At 42.4% G+C, this 18231-nt stretch overlaps 1 protein-coding gene across 2 annotated transcripts in view; it reads right to left on the minus strand.

Moving 5' to 3' along the window:
- The window catches only part of paxip1 (PAX interacting protein 1), a 121220-nt gene that overhangs the window by 18170 nt on the left and 84819 nt on the right, over positions 1-18231 (minus strand). For both annotated transcript variants that reach the window (XM_033044237.1, XM_033044229.1), the window contains 2 exons: positions 13566-13750; positions 12890-12933 (listed from right to left, as the gene is read on the minus strand). In XM_033044237.1, coding sequence (XP_032900128.1) covers positions 12890-12933; positions 13566-13750 — 229 coding nt within the window. The remainder of the gene's footprint in view (positions 1-12889; positions 12934-13565; positions 13751-18231) is intronic.

An 18231-nucleotide genomic window follows, 5' to 3' on the forward strand; every position in this document is an offset into this window, starting at 1 on the left:
ATGCCAAGCCTCTGACCTGCTTCTACAGCCGTGGTATTTATGTGGCTGACCCAGATGATCAATGGTGCCTTCTCCAAAATACTGACAGTGGGAGAATTAATGAAGGCAATGCCACGAAAGACTGGTGGCCTGACTCTATCTCAATGGAATTTGTCATTACCCGTTACTTCTGCAGCACAAATGTTTGTCTTTTATTAATCCATGTCTGAGTGAAATCTAGATCTTGCTTCATGCAGGCATGAGTCGCTTCAGTTGTTGAGGAGCTATGAAATGGAATTGAATATTAAACAATCAACGAACGTTAGTTTTGATCCTGCGATGGAAAGATTATTGATGATGTAAGTGAAGATGGTTGTGCTGAGGAAAAAGACCAAACCAGAGCCACCTATAGACAACTAAATAGAGGGCAAGGTGAGACACAAAAGCACATATTAAACATCAAGACTTTCTATTGATCTTCCAGGCTTTCTGCATTCTCAAGTCTAAGTGTGAAATTAAAAGAAAGATAAGGAAAATAAAAACTATACATAAAATGAGAGGTCCAAAGATGAAACTATGTGTAGTGACAAAAGTAAAACCGGTGTGATGGCAGAGAATGCGAGCCAGGTTCTTAATAACTTGTGCCTTAATAAGAGGGACGACGGTGATGTGAAGAGAATCGACGCAAAATAGTGGAGAGAATAGACATACCAAGGAAGGAAATATCAAGGGATTGAGATTAATTCAAATCGGATGAGATCGTAAAACATCATGGAATATATCCCGCTGTTAAAAGCAGCAAGCAAGGGGAACTCAGAGGCATTGACCTGTATTTTTCCAACATTATCTGGTTACAGGAGGGATGCTAGAGTATTGCTGATGTTGTTCCATTGTTTAAAATGTAATTACAGGGCAGATAGTTTATCTTCGCTGGTGAAAAATTATTGCAATAGGTTGTCAGGGGCAGCATAAACCTTCATTGAGATTCATTAAAGAAAGTCAGCATGGATTTGTTAAAGAAAGGTCATCTCAAATTAAGTTGAGTTATTATTTGCGGAGGCAACAAAGAGGGTTATGAAAGCAGTGTATCTGATGGTTTATGTCATTGATTTCAGTTGTTTACATGTAATATTAAATGTATTTTTATTGTTTGCAGCAAGGACAAAATCTTTAGACTGCAGGAGGTTATGGATGGGCTGTTCCGTTGGAAAGAAAAGTAGTAAATAGAATTCAATCCAAAAATGCGAGCAATACATTGGGGAACTGCAACAAAGCTAGAGAACACACATCTAATGGGAGTATAGCGAGAGGAATGAAGGAATGGTCATACTATCTTAAACGTACAATAGCTATAGGTGCTTAAAAAGGCTCAAGATATTTTTTAACATTGAAGCATAGGATAGAACAGGGATGCAAGGCACCAACTTGTTTTCAGTTTTTGTCTGGGCAGGACATCAAAGAATATATGCAACTGCATTGGAGTGTGTGAAGTGGAGATTTACCAGGATATATCCAGAAGTGGAACATTTTAGCTGTGAGCGAAGATTGAATTGGCTATTTTTTTTAGCTTTGGAAGAAAGGTGTGTGAAGTGAGAAGTAATTGAAGCATATGAAATTATGTAGATGTTAGATATTTTTTCAAACAGGTTACAGATAGAAATGGTTAAACTTGTTACAGGGGGGAGTTCAGTGAAAATCCACCTGGTTGGCTCCTTGTAAAGGTTGGAGTATTATATAAGACAGTAGGTTCAGTGTCTATTGTTCACAATTTATAATGTAAAATGATCCAATTGATACAGCAAATTCTTAGATGGGGCAGATACAGGGAGGATGTTTCACCTGGGTGAAGAGTTAGTTTCAAAATAAGAGATTGGACATTAAGGTTTGAAATGAGGTGGTAGATTTTTAGAATTCTGTACTCTGGAAGGCTATCAAGGGTCAGTCACTGACTGCATTCAAAACAGATATTATAAAAATGAAGGTCTATGGCAGGGATCGCCAACCTAAGGCCCACGGGCCAGATTCGGCCCGTAACCCGAAATCATCCGGCTCACAGGCGTATTTTTTTTCAATTCGTTTTTGTGACCTGGGAACTGTAGCCAGTCCCGGGAACGCGAGCTGATCTGGGAACTGTAGCCAGTCCCGGGGACGCGAGCTGATCTGGGAACTGAAGCTAGTCCCGTGGCACACTGGTGACCTGGGCGCTACAGCCAGTCCTGGGGCAGGCGAGCAGAACTGGGAACTGCAGCTCGTCCCAGGGCACGCAAGTGACCTGGATGCTACAGCCAGTCCCGGGGCAGGCGAGCCGACCTGGGAACTGCAGAAAACAAATTGAAAAACATGTGAAAACTGTGGGAACTGCAGAAAACATGTGAAAGTGTCACGCTATGGCGATAGATGTGGCCCGCCATCCGCTCACAGACATGAGTCCTGGCCCCTATGCAGAACAAGGTTGCCAAACCCTGGTCTCTGGGATAGGGCATGAAATGGTAATGATGTAGTACAGGGGTCTCCAAACTACGGCCCGCGGGCCACATCCGGCCCGCCACGAGATTTTATCCAGCCCGCAGCAAGCTCAGCGCAGGACGGCGCGAGTCAGTTGGGCTTCGAGTCGGGGAGCACAGCGGCCTCTCTCTCTCTCACTGTCTCTCTCTTTCATTAAATTTATAAAACTGACATTTCTTTATTTTTTCCTATGGCCCGCAAAAATCTGCCAAATATATAATGTGGCCCTCATGCTGAAAAGTTTGGAGGCCTCTGATATAGAAGAACAACTATGATCCTTTAGGAATGCAGAGCAGGCACAAAGGACCGAATGGCCTACTCCTGCTGCTATTTTATTCTTATGACCTACTTTAGTGTCTGTTAAAAGTTCGTGTAAATGTTCTCTGGTTTGTTTTATGTGGGGGGAGGGGGTGGGGGTCGTCGGAAACTTTTTTTCAGATTCTTACCTTGCCAGAGATGCGATTAATTTCCGGATGGCATCTCCGGTCGCTCTGCGACCTACCATCGATGGAGCTGGAGACCTCCTCGGACTGGCCTTAAGCCTCACCACGGGGCATGGACTTAACATCGGAGCTGATCCCTTGCCTGGGATCGCTCCAACGGCGACCTGCGGGCTTTTCCATCATGAGCTCGCAGTCTCGGGAGAGACCGCGCATGTCAGGAGCTCCAACGATGCAGAGGTTCGACCAGCCCTGACATGGGGTTCGATCACCGGAGCGGGAGAGCTGAGATTCCCCCCGATGCAGGAGCTGATGGCCCCGCTACAGGAGTCAAGATCGTCCCGTCAATGGAGGGCTCGAGGCTCCCGACCGCAGGAGAACAATGAAGGGAAGAGATTTAAACTTTTTTTCGCCTTCCATCGCAGTGCGGAATGTGGAGGAGTCACTGTGGTGGATGTTGATGTTAAAATGTGTTTTGTGTGTTCCGTTGCTTCTATTTGTATGACTGACTTGGCAAATGAAATTCCTCGTATGTTGCAAACGTATTCATAAACGTATTCATTCATTCATTCATTCATTCATTAAAACATACTTGGCTAATAAAGTATTATTGTGATTGTGATTGTGATATCTGTGGGAAGAGAAACAGAGTCAGCATTTTTGGTTGGAGACCTTTTATCAGAACTGCAGGGTCTCCAATGTGAAATATTGAGCTAAAGATGGAATCTGCAATGCACTGCCCAAATGGATAATAATAAAAGCTACTTCATATTTTATTATCTAGACATGGAATGCCAAGCCATAATAAGCTGCTGACCAACCATACGTAAAGAAGAATAGTATAGATTGTGGACCAAAGGGCCAGTTTCTGTGCTACTCAGATACTTTCCCTCTGGACAATGTTTTTTCTCTTTGCACAGACGATCCACCAGTGTATTTATAAAGCCGAAAGAACACATTGTGTTTGCTTTTAGCACAAACAAAAATCTATATCAGCTGACAGCTCCAGGGCAGTTGCTGCCAGCAGAGGTCTCAATTGTATCCGTTTGACAGGCAACATAATCTGCAAATTGTCTCTAACTTTATACTCATCCACTGGCAGCCGCTCACAGGATTTCTACCAGACATTTGAAAAGTTTGATTGCTAAAACACTTGGAGCATAGTTATTACATACAAAAACTGTCAGGAAAATGTAATTTGTTCAATACCACGAATAAATAGGTAGTGCAGTGGCTCATTACATCCAAGCTCCACGTTCTGACAATCAACCTCAAGGAGTGCAATTACATTAAACAATGACAATTAATGAGTCTGAAGAAGGGCCTCGACCCGAAACGTCACCCATTCCTTCTCTCCAGAGATGCTGCCTGTCCCGCTGAGTTACACCAGCTTTTTGTGTCTATCTTCAGTTTAAACCAGCATCTGCAGTTCCTTTCCACACAAATAAAGCAACTATAGGCCTGAAGTCTCTTACCTAACTAACAGTCAAGCCCAGTTAACAGATGTGTGAATGCTCTTCACAAAATTAGGATTTCAATAAAAGCGTAAAAATTAAATATTTCCACTAAATTCACATTACTATTAGGCACGGCTGATTTAGAACAAAAATAAATCTGCCAGAGCAATAATAATAATAATAATATCTTTTATTGTCATTGCACATAAGCGCACCGAGATTTGGTATGCAGCTTCCATCTGATGTCATAACTTAAATAACTAATAAAATTTAGATTTAGATACCCCGATAACGTGGTTTGTGTGAGTCAAGAAAAAGGATGGTCAGCGTTTCGGGTTGAGACCCTGCATTAGGACTGAGAGAATCCAGGGGATCATTTGCGTCTACGGATGCTGCTATAATTGCCAGCAGTTTGACAAACCTTGAAATAAAATTTGTAGGAACAAGACCCTGAAGAAGGGTCTCAACCCAAAACGTCACCCATTCATGTTCTCCAGAGATGCTGCCTGACGTGCTGACTTACTCCAGCACTTTGTGTCATCTTCCAGCAGTTTGTTTTGTGAGCCACAATCCCTTGTGTTTCCATTTAAGAGCAATGTTCTCCAGCTGGTCCACCAAGGTGAATTCACAGAAACCCCTACCTGTTTTGAAGCCCACTTTCACAAAGTACCTCACACTAAGTTCCAGGAATATTGCTGCTATTTTACAGTTGTCAATAGAATGAATGGGTTTGGAGAAGACATCCGCAGTTACAGACTTATTAAAATGACGTTTCATAATTCAGTACTTAGAATTCAGGAGAATATTCAGGGAAATTTGTGTAGCCAGATTGAAGCACAGCACAGCACCTTAGACGTAGGAAAGAAGAGGGAGAGCTAGGAAATTAAGTCAAATGCAAGTATGGGGCAAGGTTGGGTGGTATACTAGTAAAGTGTAATGCATTTATAAAAGAGGCCAACGAGATGGCTTTTGTCTTTTTATGCCTTGTTAGTGGGGGCAGTCTAATTAACAACATGTCATCACTCAGATCACTGTCATCACAAGAGGTGGTGGAATACTAGACATGAACAAATAGAGGTCAGTAGTAAACTAATAGAGGTCAACCATGCAGTTGCAGTGAGGATCAAGAAGCTGTAACAGTGCTCAATCTGGAGACTGCCGATGCAATGTGCAAGAGTGCAAAGATTATCTAGAACTGGTGATGTGCTGGGTGCACATAAACTTCAATAATTCAGAGAAACCTTGTCAAATTCCACCAAGGCAGCTGTGCAGTTTATACTGTTTAAAACCTAGAGTTTGAAAGGAAATAAGCCTATCCATTGACAACCACAAAACCATCACGTGGCAACAGAAACCCACCTGGTCCACTGATACACTACAAGAGAGGAAACCCGTCATCTCTCAACTGGCCTGTTTCAATTTAGTTAGTTTAGTTTAGTTTGGTGATGCATCATGGAAAAGGGCCCCTTTGGCCCACCGAGTCCATGCCGACCAGCAATCAACTGTACACTAGTTTTATTCTCCACACAAGGGACAATTTCACAGCAGCCAATTAACCTACAAACCTGTACGTTTTTGGAATGTGGGAGGAAACCGGAGCATCCAGAGAAAACACACGCGGTCACAAGGAAAACGTACAAACTCCGTACAGATAGCACTCGTGGTCAGGATTGAATATTGGTCTCAAGCGCTGTAAAACAGCAACTTCACCGCTGTGCCACTGTGCTGTCCCTCTGTGACCAAAGACCTGCAAAGAGGTTGAGGCTCAAACATTGGCCAAACAACTAGCATTAAACCTGGCAGCAACATCAAACGTGGCAATCACTCTCAACTCACTCGATCTTGAAAAAACATTCTGAACGCATCATAAGCCCGAGGAAATATAATACTTTGAAATATTTGACACACGTATGAGTCCTGTTGGGATTCACTTGGTCTGCAGCAGGCAAAATCTGGCTCATCTCCTCCGTGCATATCAATCTGTTGCAGGTACAATTATTCAGAAAATATTCAGACCCCTTCACTTTTTTCACATTTTAGTTAGTTATAGCATTTTAAAATTGATTCAATTCATTTTGTTTTTATCATCAATCTACACACAATACCCCAGAATGAAGAAACAAAGTAATTGAAAAGAAATAACTGAAATATCACATTTATGTAAGTATTCAGACTCTTTGCTATGACACTCAAAATTGAGCTTAGGTTCATCCTGTTTCCATTGATTGTCCTTGAGATGTTTTTACAACTTGATTGATGTCTACAACTAAATTGATTGGACATGATTTGGAAAGGCACATGCCTATCTATATAAGGTCTCACAGTTGAGAGTGCATGTCAGAGCAAAAACCAAGCCATGAAGACGAAGGAATTGTCCGTAGACCATTTATAATAACCCATAATTAAAAAGCGGAAACAAGTGTTTAGAAATGTTTGCAAAGTTATTAAAAAGAAATAACTGAAACAATACATGTACATAAGCATTCAGACCCTTTACTCAGTACTCTGATGAGCGATTACAGCTTCAAGTCTTCTTGGGTATGATGCTACAAGCTTGGCACACCTGTATTTGGGTAGTTCCCCCCCGTTCTTCTCTGCAGACCCTCTCAAGCTCAGATTGGATTAGGTAGGTCGATGCACAGCTATTTTCAAGTCCGTCCAGAGATGTTCGATCGGGTTCAAGTCCGGGCTCTGGCTGGGCCACTCAAGGACATTCAAAGACTTGTCACGAAGCCACTCCTGCATTGTCTTGGCTGTGTGCTTATGGTCATTGTCCTGTTGGAAGGTGAACCTCTGCCCCAGTCTGAGGTCCAGAACGCTCTGGAGGAAGTTTTCATCAAGGATCTCTCTGTACTTTGCTTCGTTCATCCTCGAGGGAAAGATGAACGAAGCAAAGTACAGAGAAATCCACTGTGCTCTTCGGGACCTGCAATGCTGCAGAAATTGTCTTACATCCTTCACCAGATCTGTGTCTCGCCCCAATCCTGTCTCGGAGGTCTACGGCCAATTTCTTCGTCTTTTGCTCTGACATGCACTGTCAACTGTTGGACCTTACATAGACAGGTGTGTGCTTTTCCAAATCATGTCCAATCAATTTAATGTACCACTGGTGGACTTCAATCAATTTGTAGAAACATCTCAAGGATAATCAATGGAAACAGGGTGAACCTAAGCTCAATTTTGAGTGTCATAGCAAAGGGTCTGAATGCTTATGCAGAGCTGCCAAGTTTTGTCAGAGCATTTCAGTATTCTAATACCTGAAAATCAATATTTTGCTGAGGAAATCAGTATTTTTACGCGGTGCAATTTTGTTGAAAAAAATGTTTTTTTTAAATGTGCGGTCATACCCATGTAAGAGGACAAGAATGCATAACTTTGCTACCAATTGACATGCCTTCGATGCACCTTACTTGACAGTGCATTCATTGCCATTTCTTTGTATACTTCTGTTTGAACGGCTGCTTCCAGATGATGTAGAAGCCATTTTTGAAGCCTCCCTCGCTCCCTCCTTCCCCTCCCTCTCCTTCCCCTTTTCCTCCCTCTCCTTCCCTCCCTCCCTCCTCCTTTCCCTCCCTCTCTCCTTCCTTTTTTTCTCCCTCCCTCTTATTCTCTCCCTTCCTCTCTCCTTCTCCCTCCCCGAACAGTCTGTGACCCATAGTGCTGTGGCCATAAAGCTATATGTAAAGCCCATAGTACTATGTGTAAAGGCAATAGTGCTCCAGCTGGGAGCGCTATTTTTAGAACCTATAGAGCTGTTAGTTTAAATTCCCACGCGCTAAACTGACAGCGCTGTTTAAACCTGTAGTGGGACAGGCAGATTAAAGTTTACAGAAATAATCATCTAGATCTTGACATTTAAAATACTAATATATTTAATCTGCTATAATTTTGAGTTACAGTATGACTTTTTATATCCTTGCATTTTTAAGCAGCAAGATGAAACAGGAAGTCGGGCCGATGTTTTAAAAATCCGTATTTTACAAAGCAAATCCGTACATCCGTATTCTTATCGCATCTCCATACAAAATACGGAAAATCCGTACTACTTGGCAGCTCTGCTTATGTAAATGTGATATTTCAGTTATTTCTTTTTAATTACTTTGCAAAAATTTCTAAACACCTGTTTTGCTTTTCATTCTGGAGCATTGTGTGTAGATTGATGCTAAAAAAATGAATTTAATCCATTTTAAAATAAGGCTGTAACGTAACAAAATGTGGTGAAAGTGAAGGGTCTGAATACTTTCTGAATGCATTGTATGTCTGTCCATGAAAGCATGGGTTTGAGTAAACAGCAGGCAGTAATGTGTACAGAGCAGAATCAATAAATTACAGCACAGAAAGCCCAGGTGTGCACCTGCACTCTTGGAACAATCTGCACATTCCCACGTTCTTTCTCGTAGCCATATAAATTATTTTTCCTCCAGTCTATCGGTTACAGCTCCGGAGGTCTCCTCCATTTGATAAGGCAGTCACGTCTATTATTATTAGTCCCTTAGCCATCATTAGTCTCCGCGTATGAAGTTCATCAATTAGATCATCCCATGATCTCAAACTCTGGGAATACAAACCCAGTCGATGCAACCACAAAGAAATCTTGTTGGCTCTTTGGAATTAAAAGGGCAAACCACATCTATATAGAGTAACATGTAAGAATTTTTATCAAGTTATTAGTTGATGTAATTTATAATATAATATGCCAGTTACACTTTAAATCTGCAGGTCATTAGCATAATTACAGCAGGAATATGTTCTCAAGCCTAAAATCTGCCTACAGCTACTACCTTTGCCAGAGCAAGGACATATTCATCAAAAGGTCAAATATCTCTTTCAGGAATTAAATAGCAATTCACAGTATTTTTTTTTAAACTGACAATTTCTAAAAGCTTCGATAAACAGGACTGACTTGTGCCCACAGAACCAGATCATGTGGGTGTAAAAGTACAAGCACTATAATAGTACTGGTACCATTCCTAGCGTCCCAGCAAATATTTATCACTCAGTCAACTAAACTAAAATAGATTAAGCAATGATTATCACATTCTGTCTTTTTATTCTCTCAAGGCATGTGTGTATTGTCACCAAGAACATAACTTATTTCCCATAACTGCTGTTGAGAAGGTGGCATTGAGGCATATTTTGGAAGTGGCGCAGGCTGTGTAGCGAATGAACTCCTACAATACTGGTCTGCAGGGAGTCTTGGGAATTTGAGTCAGTCAGTGAAAGAAAGGCCATATATTTCCAAGTCAGAATGCTGTTCAACTTGGAAGAGAACCTGTAGGTGGCAGTGTTCCCTTGCAACTGCTGTTCTTGCTCCCCTAAACAGAATTTGCAAGCTTGAGAAGGATTGTTGATAAACTTCTGCAAATTGCAAAAATGCATTTGTCCAGAATAGCATATTGTTGGAGTTGCCCCATACCAGGCAAGTGGAGTGTTTTCCATCGTAGACCTGACTTGTGCCTCAGATGGTGTAAGGGGCAAGATACTTACTACAGAACACCTGTCTTCTATTTTGTATTATGTAGGAGAACAAACACTGGACTATGGACCAAGTGGTGGTACAAGAGATTAGTATAGATGAGTTCACATGGACATGGTGGACTGAACAACCAATTTCTATACTGTATGACTTTGTGACTATGAAACGGCCATTTGACTAGACTCATATGTGTATCATATGTGTATCAACACTTATGTGGCTGAACACTAATGCAATCATCAAAAAAGCACATCAGCGCCTCTACTTTCTGAGAAGATTACGGAGAGTCGGATTGTCAAGGAAGACTCTCTCTAACTTCTACAGGTGCACAGTCGAGAGCATGCTGACCGGTTGCATCGTGGCTTGGTTTGGCAATTTGAGCGCCCTGGAGAGGAAAAGACTACAAAAAGTAGTAAACACTGCCCAGTCCATCATCGGCTCTGACCTTCCTTCCATCGAGGGGATTTATCGCAGTCGCTGCCTCAAAAAGGCTGGCAGTATCATCAAAGACCCACACCATCCTGGCCACACACTCATCTCCCTGCTACCTTCAGGTAGAAGGTACAGGAGCCTGAAGACTGCAACAACCAGGTTCAGGAATAGTTACTTCCCCTCGGCCATCAGGCTATTAAACCTGGCTCGGACAAAACTCTGATTATCACCAACCACTTTCTGTTATTTGCACTATCAGTTTATTTATTCATGTGTGTATATATTTATATCATGGTATATGGACACATTTATCTGTTTTGTAGTAAATGCCTACTATTTTCTGTGTGCTTAAGCAAAGCAAGAATTTATTGTCCTATACAGGGACACATGACAATAAACTCACTTGAACTTGAACTTGAACTTGTTCCAGTTAAGTTTCTGATCAATGGTGCCCCAGGATATTGATGATGGGGGATTCGATAAAGATATTTCTGTTGATTTCTCCACTCTTGTTGGAGGATCTCTATCGGTGGGGGAGGAGCCATCTTGAGGAACGGCTGCTAGTCAGCAGCCGTCCGTTTTAAATCGCTTTTTTTATAGTTTTTAGTGAGTCCTGTTTTTCGTTCGTAGGGGATATGGACTTTTTAATGTGGGGGGTAGGTGTCAACTCTACTTCTAGGTCCCTAGCTGGTCGGTGAGGCAGCTTTTTCTCCGGGCTGCCCGTCGACCCGTCCTTGTGGCCTACCAGCGGGCTTGGAGCGCCGTATCTTGGCGGGGACCGCCCAGCACCTCGGCCTCGGTGGCGGCACAGTGCTGGAGCGCTATCGTGGAGCGGAGCGGGCGATGCCTTGCCTGGGTCGCCGCGCTGGATCGACGCGCTGGAGCTCCGGTGAGCTGAGACCGCCGTGTTCAACACCTCCGGGCTGCGGGTCTGCGGAGCGGAGCGGAGCGGGCGGCGCCGACTTCATCATCGGGAGCCTGGGAGCTCCAAACCGGCGCGGCCTTGTCGGCTTCGGAAGCCGCGGTCTCCAACTAGAAAGCGGCCGTTCCAGGTGGCCCAGCCGCTGAGAGGACTCTCCCGACGCCGGGTCAACACCACCCGGTGAGAATGGCCAGGAACATCGGGCCTCCGTAGAGGCAATTGCGGTGGCCTCAATAGGCCTGACTTTGGGGTGAACGTTGGGTGGGGACTGGACATTGTGCCTGTGGGGGGATGTTTTTTTTTTTGTCTGTAATGTAATCCTGTTAGTCTTTGTCCAAGATGGCTGCCGTGAAGGGAGAGTGGACGTTGGCGCGCTTTGGCTGCCGCTGCTCTCTCTTCACATTGTGTTTTTGATTTTCTGTTTTTGGACTGAATTCTGTTTTTAATTTGTGTCTCTGTGATGTCTTTATTATTTATTTTACTCTGATTATATGTTTATATTCCTGTTAATCTATGTAAGGTGTCCTTGAGATGTCTGAAAGGCGCCCAACAAATAAAATTTATTATTATTATTTATTATCGGGACTTTTAGTGCTGTTACTCGCTATTTATGACATCAAATCTGCACATTGTTCTGATATTGATACTTGTAGGTATGGACCGCCTCATTACGTAGGGTGTTGATACTGAGGAATGAGTGAATACCTCATTTCATTCAGCATCAGGCACCGATGGAGCAGCTGAAGGGACTACACTATGGAATTCTTACAGCCATGATGTGGAACTGAGAGGATTGGTCACCAATAGCCGCTAACTTTTTTTTCCCCCAAGATCAGTTATGGGCTGATTTGCTGCTATGTTCCCAGCATTACCAGGCTGACTCCACTTGCTGAGGTGGAAAAAACCTTGGAAGATCTCGAGGTTATAAGTCATGAAACAAAGTGATTTTCTTTTCTCTTAATGTTTTTTTTCTGTGCCAGGTGAGGAGGGAATATTACTGAAGAAAAGCAACTTATTTTCTTAAATAAAAAGATATATAATCCACAAAGCCAAGTGTGTGAGCTAATAGATTTTATCCAGTGACAATGAACAGAACAAACACAGGAAAAGAAACAGTCCTCAGTTCTGGTCACCACACTTTAGATGGAAGTCATTGTGCTGAAGAGAACACAGAGGAGACTCACCAGGATGTTGCCTGGATTGGAAGACTTTGGTTGTGGGGAGGTTGGACAGGCTGGGCTTGTTTTCCCTGGAAGGAAGAAGGGCGAAGGGTGACCTGATGGAAGTATATAATATTGTGAGAGGCATAGATGTAGTAGATAATCAAAATCCTTTTCCTACGACAGGGGCATCAAAAACAAGAGGCCAAAGGTTTAAAGTGAGAGGAAGTAGTTTCAGAGGATCGTTGGGATGCATTTTTTCCCTCCCACATGGAGAGTGGTTGATATCAGAAACTTGCTGCCAGAGGAGGTGGAGGAAATCAAATCCAATTACTATATTTAAGAGGCAGTGGAACAGACACATAGACAAGGCATTAAAGGACACAGTCATTATGTAGGGAAGTGTGATTAATGTGGATGAGCAAAACAGGTCCACATGGGCTTGCTGGGCATAGGACATATTTCTGTGCCGTATGACTCTACGATCAACAATACAAATTAATTAACCGTTCACGTACCATCAAAAGCTCTGGTGAGATCTTCAAAGGCACCCGCCAAGCAGCTGAGAACAAAATTCAAAAGAGCGTCATTACAATGTCAATAATACCAAGTTAAATGCCATTTCAATTCCCACAAATCATTAATCTGAAAATTAAAAATACTAACAGGCTAATAAGACAGAGGCAGCACAGTTACGCTGCCTCACAGCTCCAGAGACCCGATTTCGATCCTGACTTCGAGTGCTGTCTGTGGAAAGTTTTGGGTGCTCCGGTTTCCCAACGACGACGTGCTAGCTTAATAGGTTAATTGCCCTCTGTAAATCACCCCTAGTGCATAGGGAGCGATGCGAAAGTGGGATAACCTAGAACTAGTGTTAACGGATGAACGATGGTCGGTGTGGACTCACTGGGCTGAAGAGCCGGTTTCCAGGCTGTATATTTCAATTCAATCCAAATTGATAGTACACAGCAGGGCAGGAAAAAGAATAAAAATATCGTACAGAGCTTTCAATAAACTTAACTGAATATTCAGCAGTTTCCCCTTAATTACCTATTTCTCTCTTCACACGGTCCGCATGAACTGCTGTATTCCAAGTATCCTCCATGTTGCGTCACATTTTTTCCCAATCTATTAAGCTTTCAATCATCAAAACGGTCTGCTAAGAATTTGTCAATTTAAAGTGACATACTCTACCTAAGAAATTTGAAACCAGTTGGGGATTGGGGGCAAGAGGATCCTGCAGTCCAAACACTGTGTAGCGATTATGCTGAATCTGCCGCAAAGCGTCAAAGTTCCCAAGGAGAATGTCGCAAAGCCACATTGCATTCACGCATGGTATTCTCCACTCCTTCGCCTTCTCGTATTTCAGCCCGCAGGGTCTGTTCTCAAGACAAGCCATTTGGAAAATACAATCAGTTTAGCAAAAAGGATCAGTCAAACATAGAAGAGCTGAGATGCAAGAGTACACAACTGTTCCCAGGAGCCCCTTTCCATTTTCTCACGAAATCCCCCCTGCTCACATCTCAGACACGGTGTCCTTGAGACTCTTGAAAGGCGCCCATAAATAAAATGTATTATTATTATTATTATTATTACTTTGTACTTCCAGTCAAAGCCAAACATACAAACTTGGTTATTTAAAAAAAAGGTGTCCTATGTAAAATTAAGAACATAACTGTCTAGTGACCAAAGGTACAACGTTCCTCTGGCTGGAATGAATCCTTTAGAGGCACTGCAGAAATGTAGCTGTTTATTGACATTTTGAGATGACAGGGTACAATGCAGTTGTGCGTTTCTGATCTACAATTTTTTTTTTTTTAGTTTCTTTATTGTCATTGTAACATGAACCATGTACAACGAAATTTAAAAATGTCAGCCAGTCAGTGCACCATTCAAACATTTCTAAAAGCTAACGATACATACAAGGTAAAATATTAAAAAAAGATAAACTAAAATAAATATCATGAAAATAGCACGCATAAACACCCAACCCTACATCCTTCTGTCGATTTCAGTGTACCACAGTCCCTTAGTATGTATCGCCCCTGCATTTAAAATGTTGGAATGAAGTGAGAGCTACCTGATTTGGATTTTGAACAATCTTGCAACAGATGTTTTGCTTAAAACAGGTCGCACAGTCATTATATTCTAGATTAATATTCCAGGAGAGAAAATAATTTCAAATGAAAATTACACTTGTAAACATAAATTATTTACAAATAGAAGGCCAGTAACAATCTGTTGCATAAAAAGTCCAATCTGTTCATAAATATATTTTTAGAAACTCAGTATGGCCAATGTTACCTCAAGATTCAAAAGACCAACTTATAAGCTATCTGTCCAAACCTCCACTGGAAAATGCTGCTAAATCCAGATAGTAAAGTCCGTTAATTTATTATTACTTTACCAGATCACTTTCAAATTAGGGCAAGAATACCCCAACTCTCAAAATGTGGATTACAAGCATGTCTGAGATGCTACATCTTGAAGATATGAGACTCGTCTTAGCAGGAAAATCAGAGCAATTTTTAAAGATATGGTCTCCTTTCATTGATTCATTACAAGTATAGTATGGTGCAACACAATTCTGGAACTAAACCGATTCACGGATAGGGTGATGGGTGTGGTGAGAAATGAAGCAGGTATATCAACACGTAATGGTCCCTTTTTTTTCCCTTCTTTATTATTCTTCGTTTTTGTCTTCTTATTCTTTTTTAGGCTTTTACTTATTCACTCCTGGACTGCACTATTTGGTAGTTTAGGAATTTTACACATTCACTATTTCTTTCACTTTCTCTTTCTCGCTACTTCTCTCTATTTCTTTTTTGTTAAATTTAAAATGGAAGATGTACAATAAATGTATTTTGTCATATGCCGCGGTTTATATTACTGTACACTGCTTTTAATACTGTACACTGCTTCTAATATTAAAAAAAGTAGGCCAAGAACAATGATCAAGAATGCACAGGAAGGTAGTCCAGAATAGATTGAATGACTTGCCCTAAGTTTGTTGCCGCACAGTTGTACTGACTGCTATTCCATCTGCTACTACTCTGCGCAAAATTCCAACTGATCTATATCCTGCTGTATCATTTGACAACCTTCCTTGCCAAGCACAACTCCACCAAACATTGTGCCCAATTTACTGGTTAGACTAGCTAAGTTTTGATGCCGATTATTGCCATAACTTTTTTTAATACTGTAGATATGAAAGTGAATTAGGTGTCAAATTAAACTTCTTTTTATGCTTTATCTGATGGGATAAATTGCAGACTTGATTTTTAAAATCTCAAAATGTTGTAACATTGCTAGAAAATGTACCTGCATCTTGGAGGCTGAAGGTTAGGTTGTTAGCCAAGAAAGATAGACTTTGTTATCCCTCAGTACAGCAACATCAAGAACGATGCTGCTGCACTGAGGTATAGCCAAGTCTATCCCTCATTGCTAGCAGCTGATGGGAAGCGGCTGTAAAGTGGAAAGCGGCTGTAAGAGGCTGCTGGGGGGTGGGGGGAGTTCCTTTCAGAGCGTGTGGGTAGTCTGTCCAGGGTTAAAGTTGCGGGGAGGGCAGGAGGATTGATAAGGAGGGGGTCGGCCGGGGATCATCCAGCTCAAGAGCGGGCCAGCGGGCGATGGTTAACAGGACAGCGGGCGGTGGAGCGGGTAACCTCAATTGTCTCTTGTTCACGCTGACACAGGAGTAAGCTCCACCGCCTGCTGTGATATTATCCATCACCCGCTGACCCGCTCCGCTCTATGATCTTTGCTCTTGAGCTGGTCCCCTCACTGTTCAAACGGAGAGCACTGCCAGAGGTGAGCGAGCCGGCAGAAGGCGCTGAGATGGCAGTCGGTTCCGCTGTCCGGTGATGAGGGGCCTCTCGTAGCCACGCGAGCTGCTTACCTCCCCGGTCACAATGCGGTGGCGCCCAGAGCACTGTGGCAACGGTGAGTGAGCGAGTTACTGGCATGAACCCCGACCCTCTCCTTCTTAACGCTCCTTCCCTCCCCGCAACCTTACCCCTGGCTAGACTCCCCACACGCTGTGAAAGGAACTCTCCCCCGAATTGTCATGTTACTCACGACATGTGACTCATTTATAATTATTTATTTATATTTCTATGAAAATGTTTCCCAATTGGGCCCCGCATCTCCTAAGGCCGGCCCTGCTTGTCACTTCCTATATGAACTCAGATCATATTTGGGAGACAGGACCATCCTACACAAAGCAATGCTGACAGTCCCAAACAAATCCATTACTTTTCCAAATGCAGATAATTCCTACTCCTAGGAATCTTCTCCAATAATGTCCCTCAAATTTAGCAAACCTACTGGCGTATGGTTTTCTGGTTTGTCTGTTGCTCTTCCTAAACAAAGGAACAATATTGGCTATTCGCTAATCTTCTGGTGCCTTGCCTGTGATTCGAGAGGATGCAAAAAATCCCGGCAATCTATCCCTCGCTATCTTCAGTTTCCCAGGATCGAACCCATCAGCCCTGAGGGACCTAATGTTTTTCCAAACACCCAACACCGTAACATCGACATGGCTTAGAATATCCATAGCCCTTAATAACCTCACCATTATCCATATCCTTCTTCTTGGTGAATACCTATGTGAAGTACTCATTAAAGACCCTACCCACTTCTTCTAGCCACAGTAAATTCCCTCTTTTCTCCTTGAGTGGACTTAGCCTTTCCCTCACCCTCTTACTCATAATACATGTCTAAATTACCTCAGGATTCTCCTTAATTCTCAACCATAGCATTCGAATGGAAAATTATACTTTCAAAGAAAAATCGAAACTACGAACAATGGGACCAAATGCTTAGCTCTTTCAAAGAGCCAGCACAAGCACAACCGGGGTGGAACAGTTCTCCCCGTGACCTTCATGGATTTTCTCTGGGATCTCTGGTTTCCCCCCACACACGGCTTGGTTTAATTGTAAATTGGCCCTAGTGTGTGTAGGGTCATATTAATGTACGGGGATCACAGGTCGGTGCGGGCTCGGTTGGTCGCAGACGGTGTTTCCGCGCTGCATCTCTAAACTGAACTGATATTGAAAAAATGCAATATTTTGCAATGAAATGGGCATAGCTACAAGACAAAAGACACCAACGATGAAAATCTTGGGCTAGAATCTTCCTTCTATTTCCCTTGATGGCAAGAACCACCTGATCAGGTTTTATTTGTTACTAATTTGGAGAATCTATTCAAAACAAACATCTGTGCCAAATTCTAATGCAGTATAAACCCTTCCATTGAATTTTCAGTCATATAATGTACAAAGCTACGGAACAAAAGCTGGCGATGAAGTCATTCCCAACAGAAGAACTATTACAGAGCTGGTTGTTTGTGTAAGGCAGCAGATGGTATTGAACAGTTGGTGGTTTTGTTTGCAAGCAATGCACAATAAACAACAATTGGGATCATATTAACATCCTTGTCTTTTAAGAATGAAATGAGGGTAAAGATTCATTGACTACAAACCAATTGCAACTATACAAAACACAAAATAGACCTAAAAAATAGGATGAGATATTAACATGGCACCTATTTTGACAAAGATCGATCATCAGTAGCTGAGAATACATGGTTTACTAACTCGTGGGTCGCGCAACATTCAACTCTATGCACAGGAGGGGATTGAGAATTTGTAGCTTGTTATTTTTGCATAACCCTTGCCTCCTATCCCTCCCCCATTCTGATTTCTTCCTAAGGCTGTTGTACTTATAACGCAAGTGTCATGGGTTCGGGACTGTGGTAAAATTCCAGTGGAGCTCTGTGGCTGGGCATGCCTACTCAGGAAGGACAAGATGCAAGATCGATCACAGGAGGCTTCCTCACTCTGCGCACATTCATGAGCTC

This window comes from Amblyraja radiata, chromosome 2, assembly GCF_010909765.2.
Source record: "Amblyraja radiata isolate CabotCenter1 chromosome 2, sAmbRad1.1.pri, whole genome shotgun sequence".
Taxonomy (NCBI): domain Eukaryota; kingdom Metazoa; phylum Chordata; class Chondrichthyes; order Rajiformes; family Rajidae; genus Amblyraja; species Amblyraja radiata.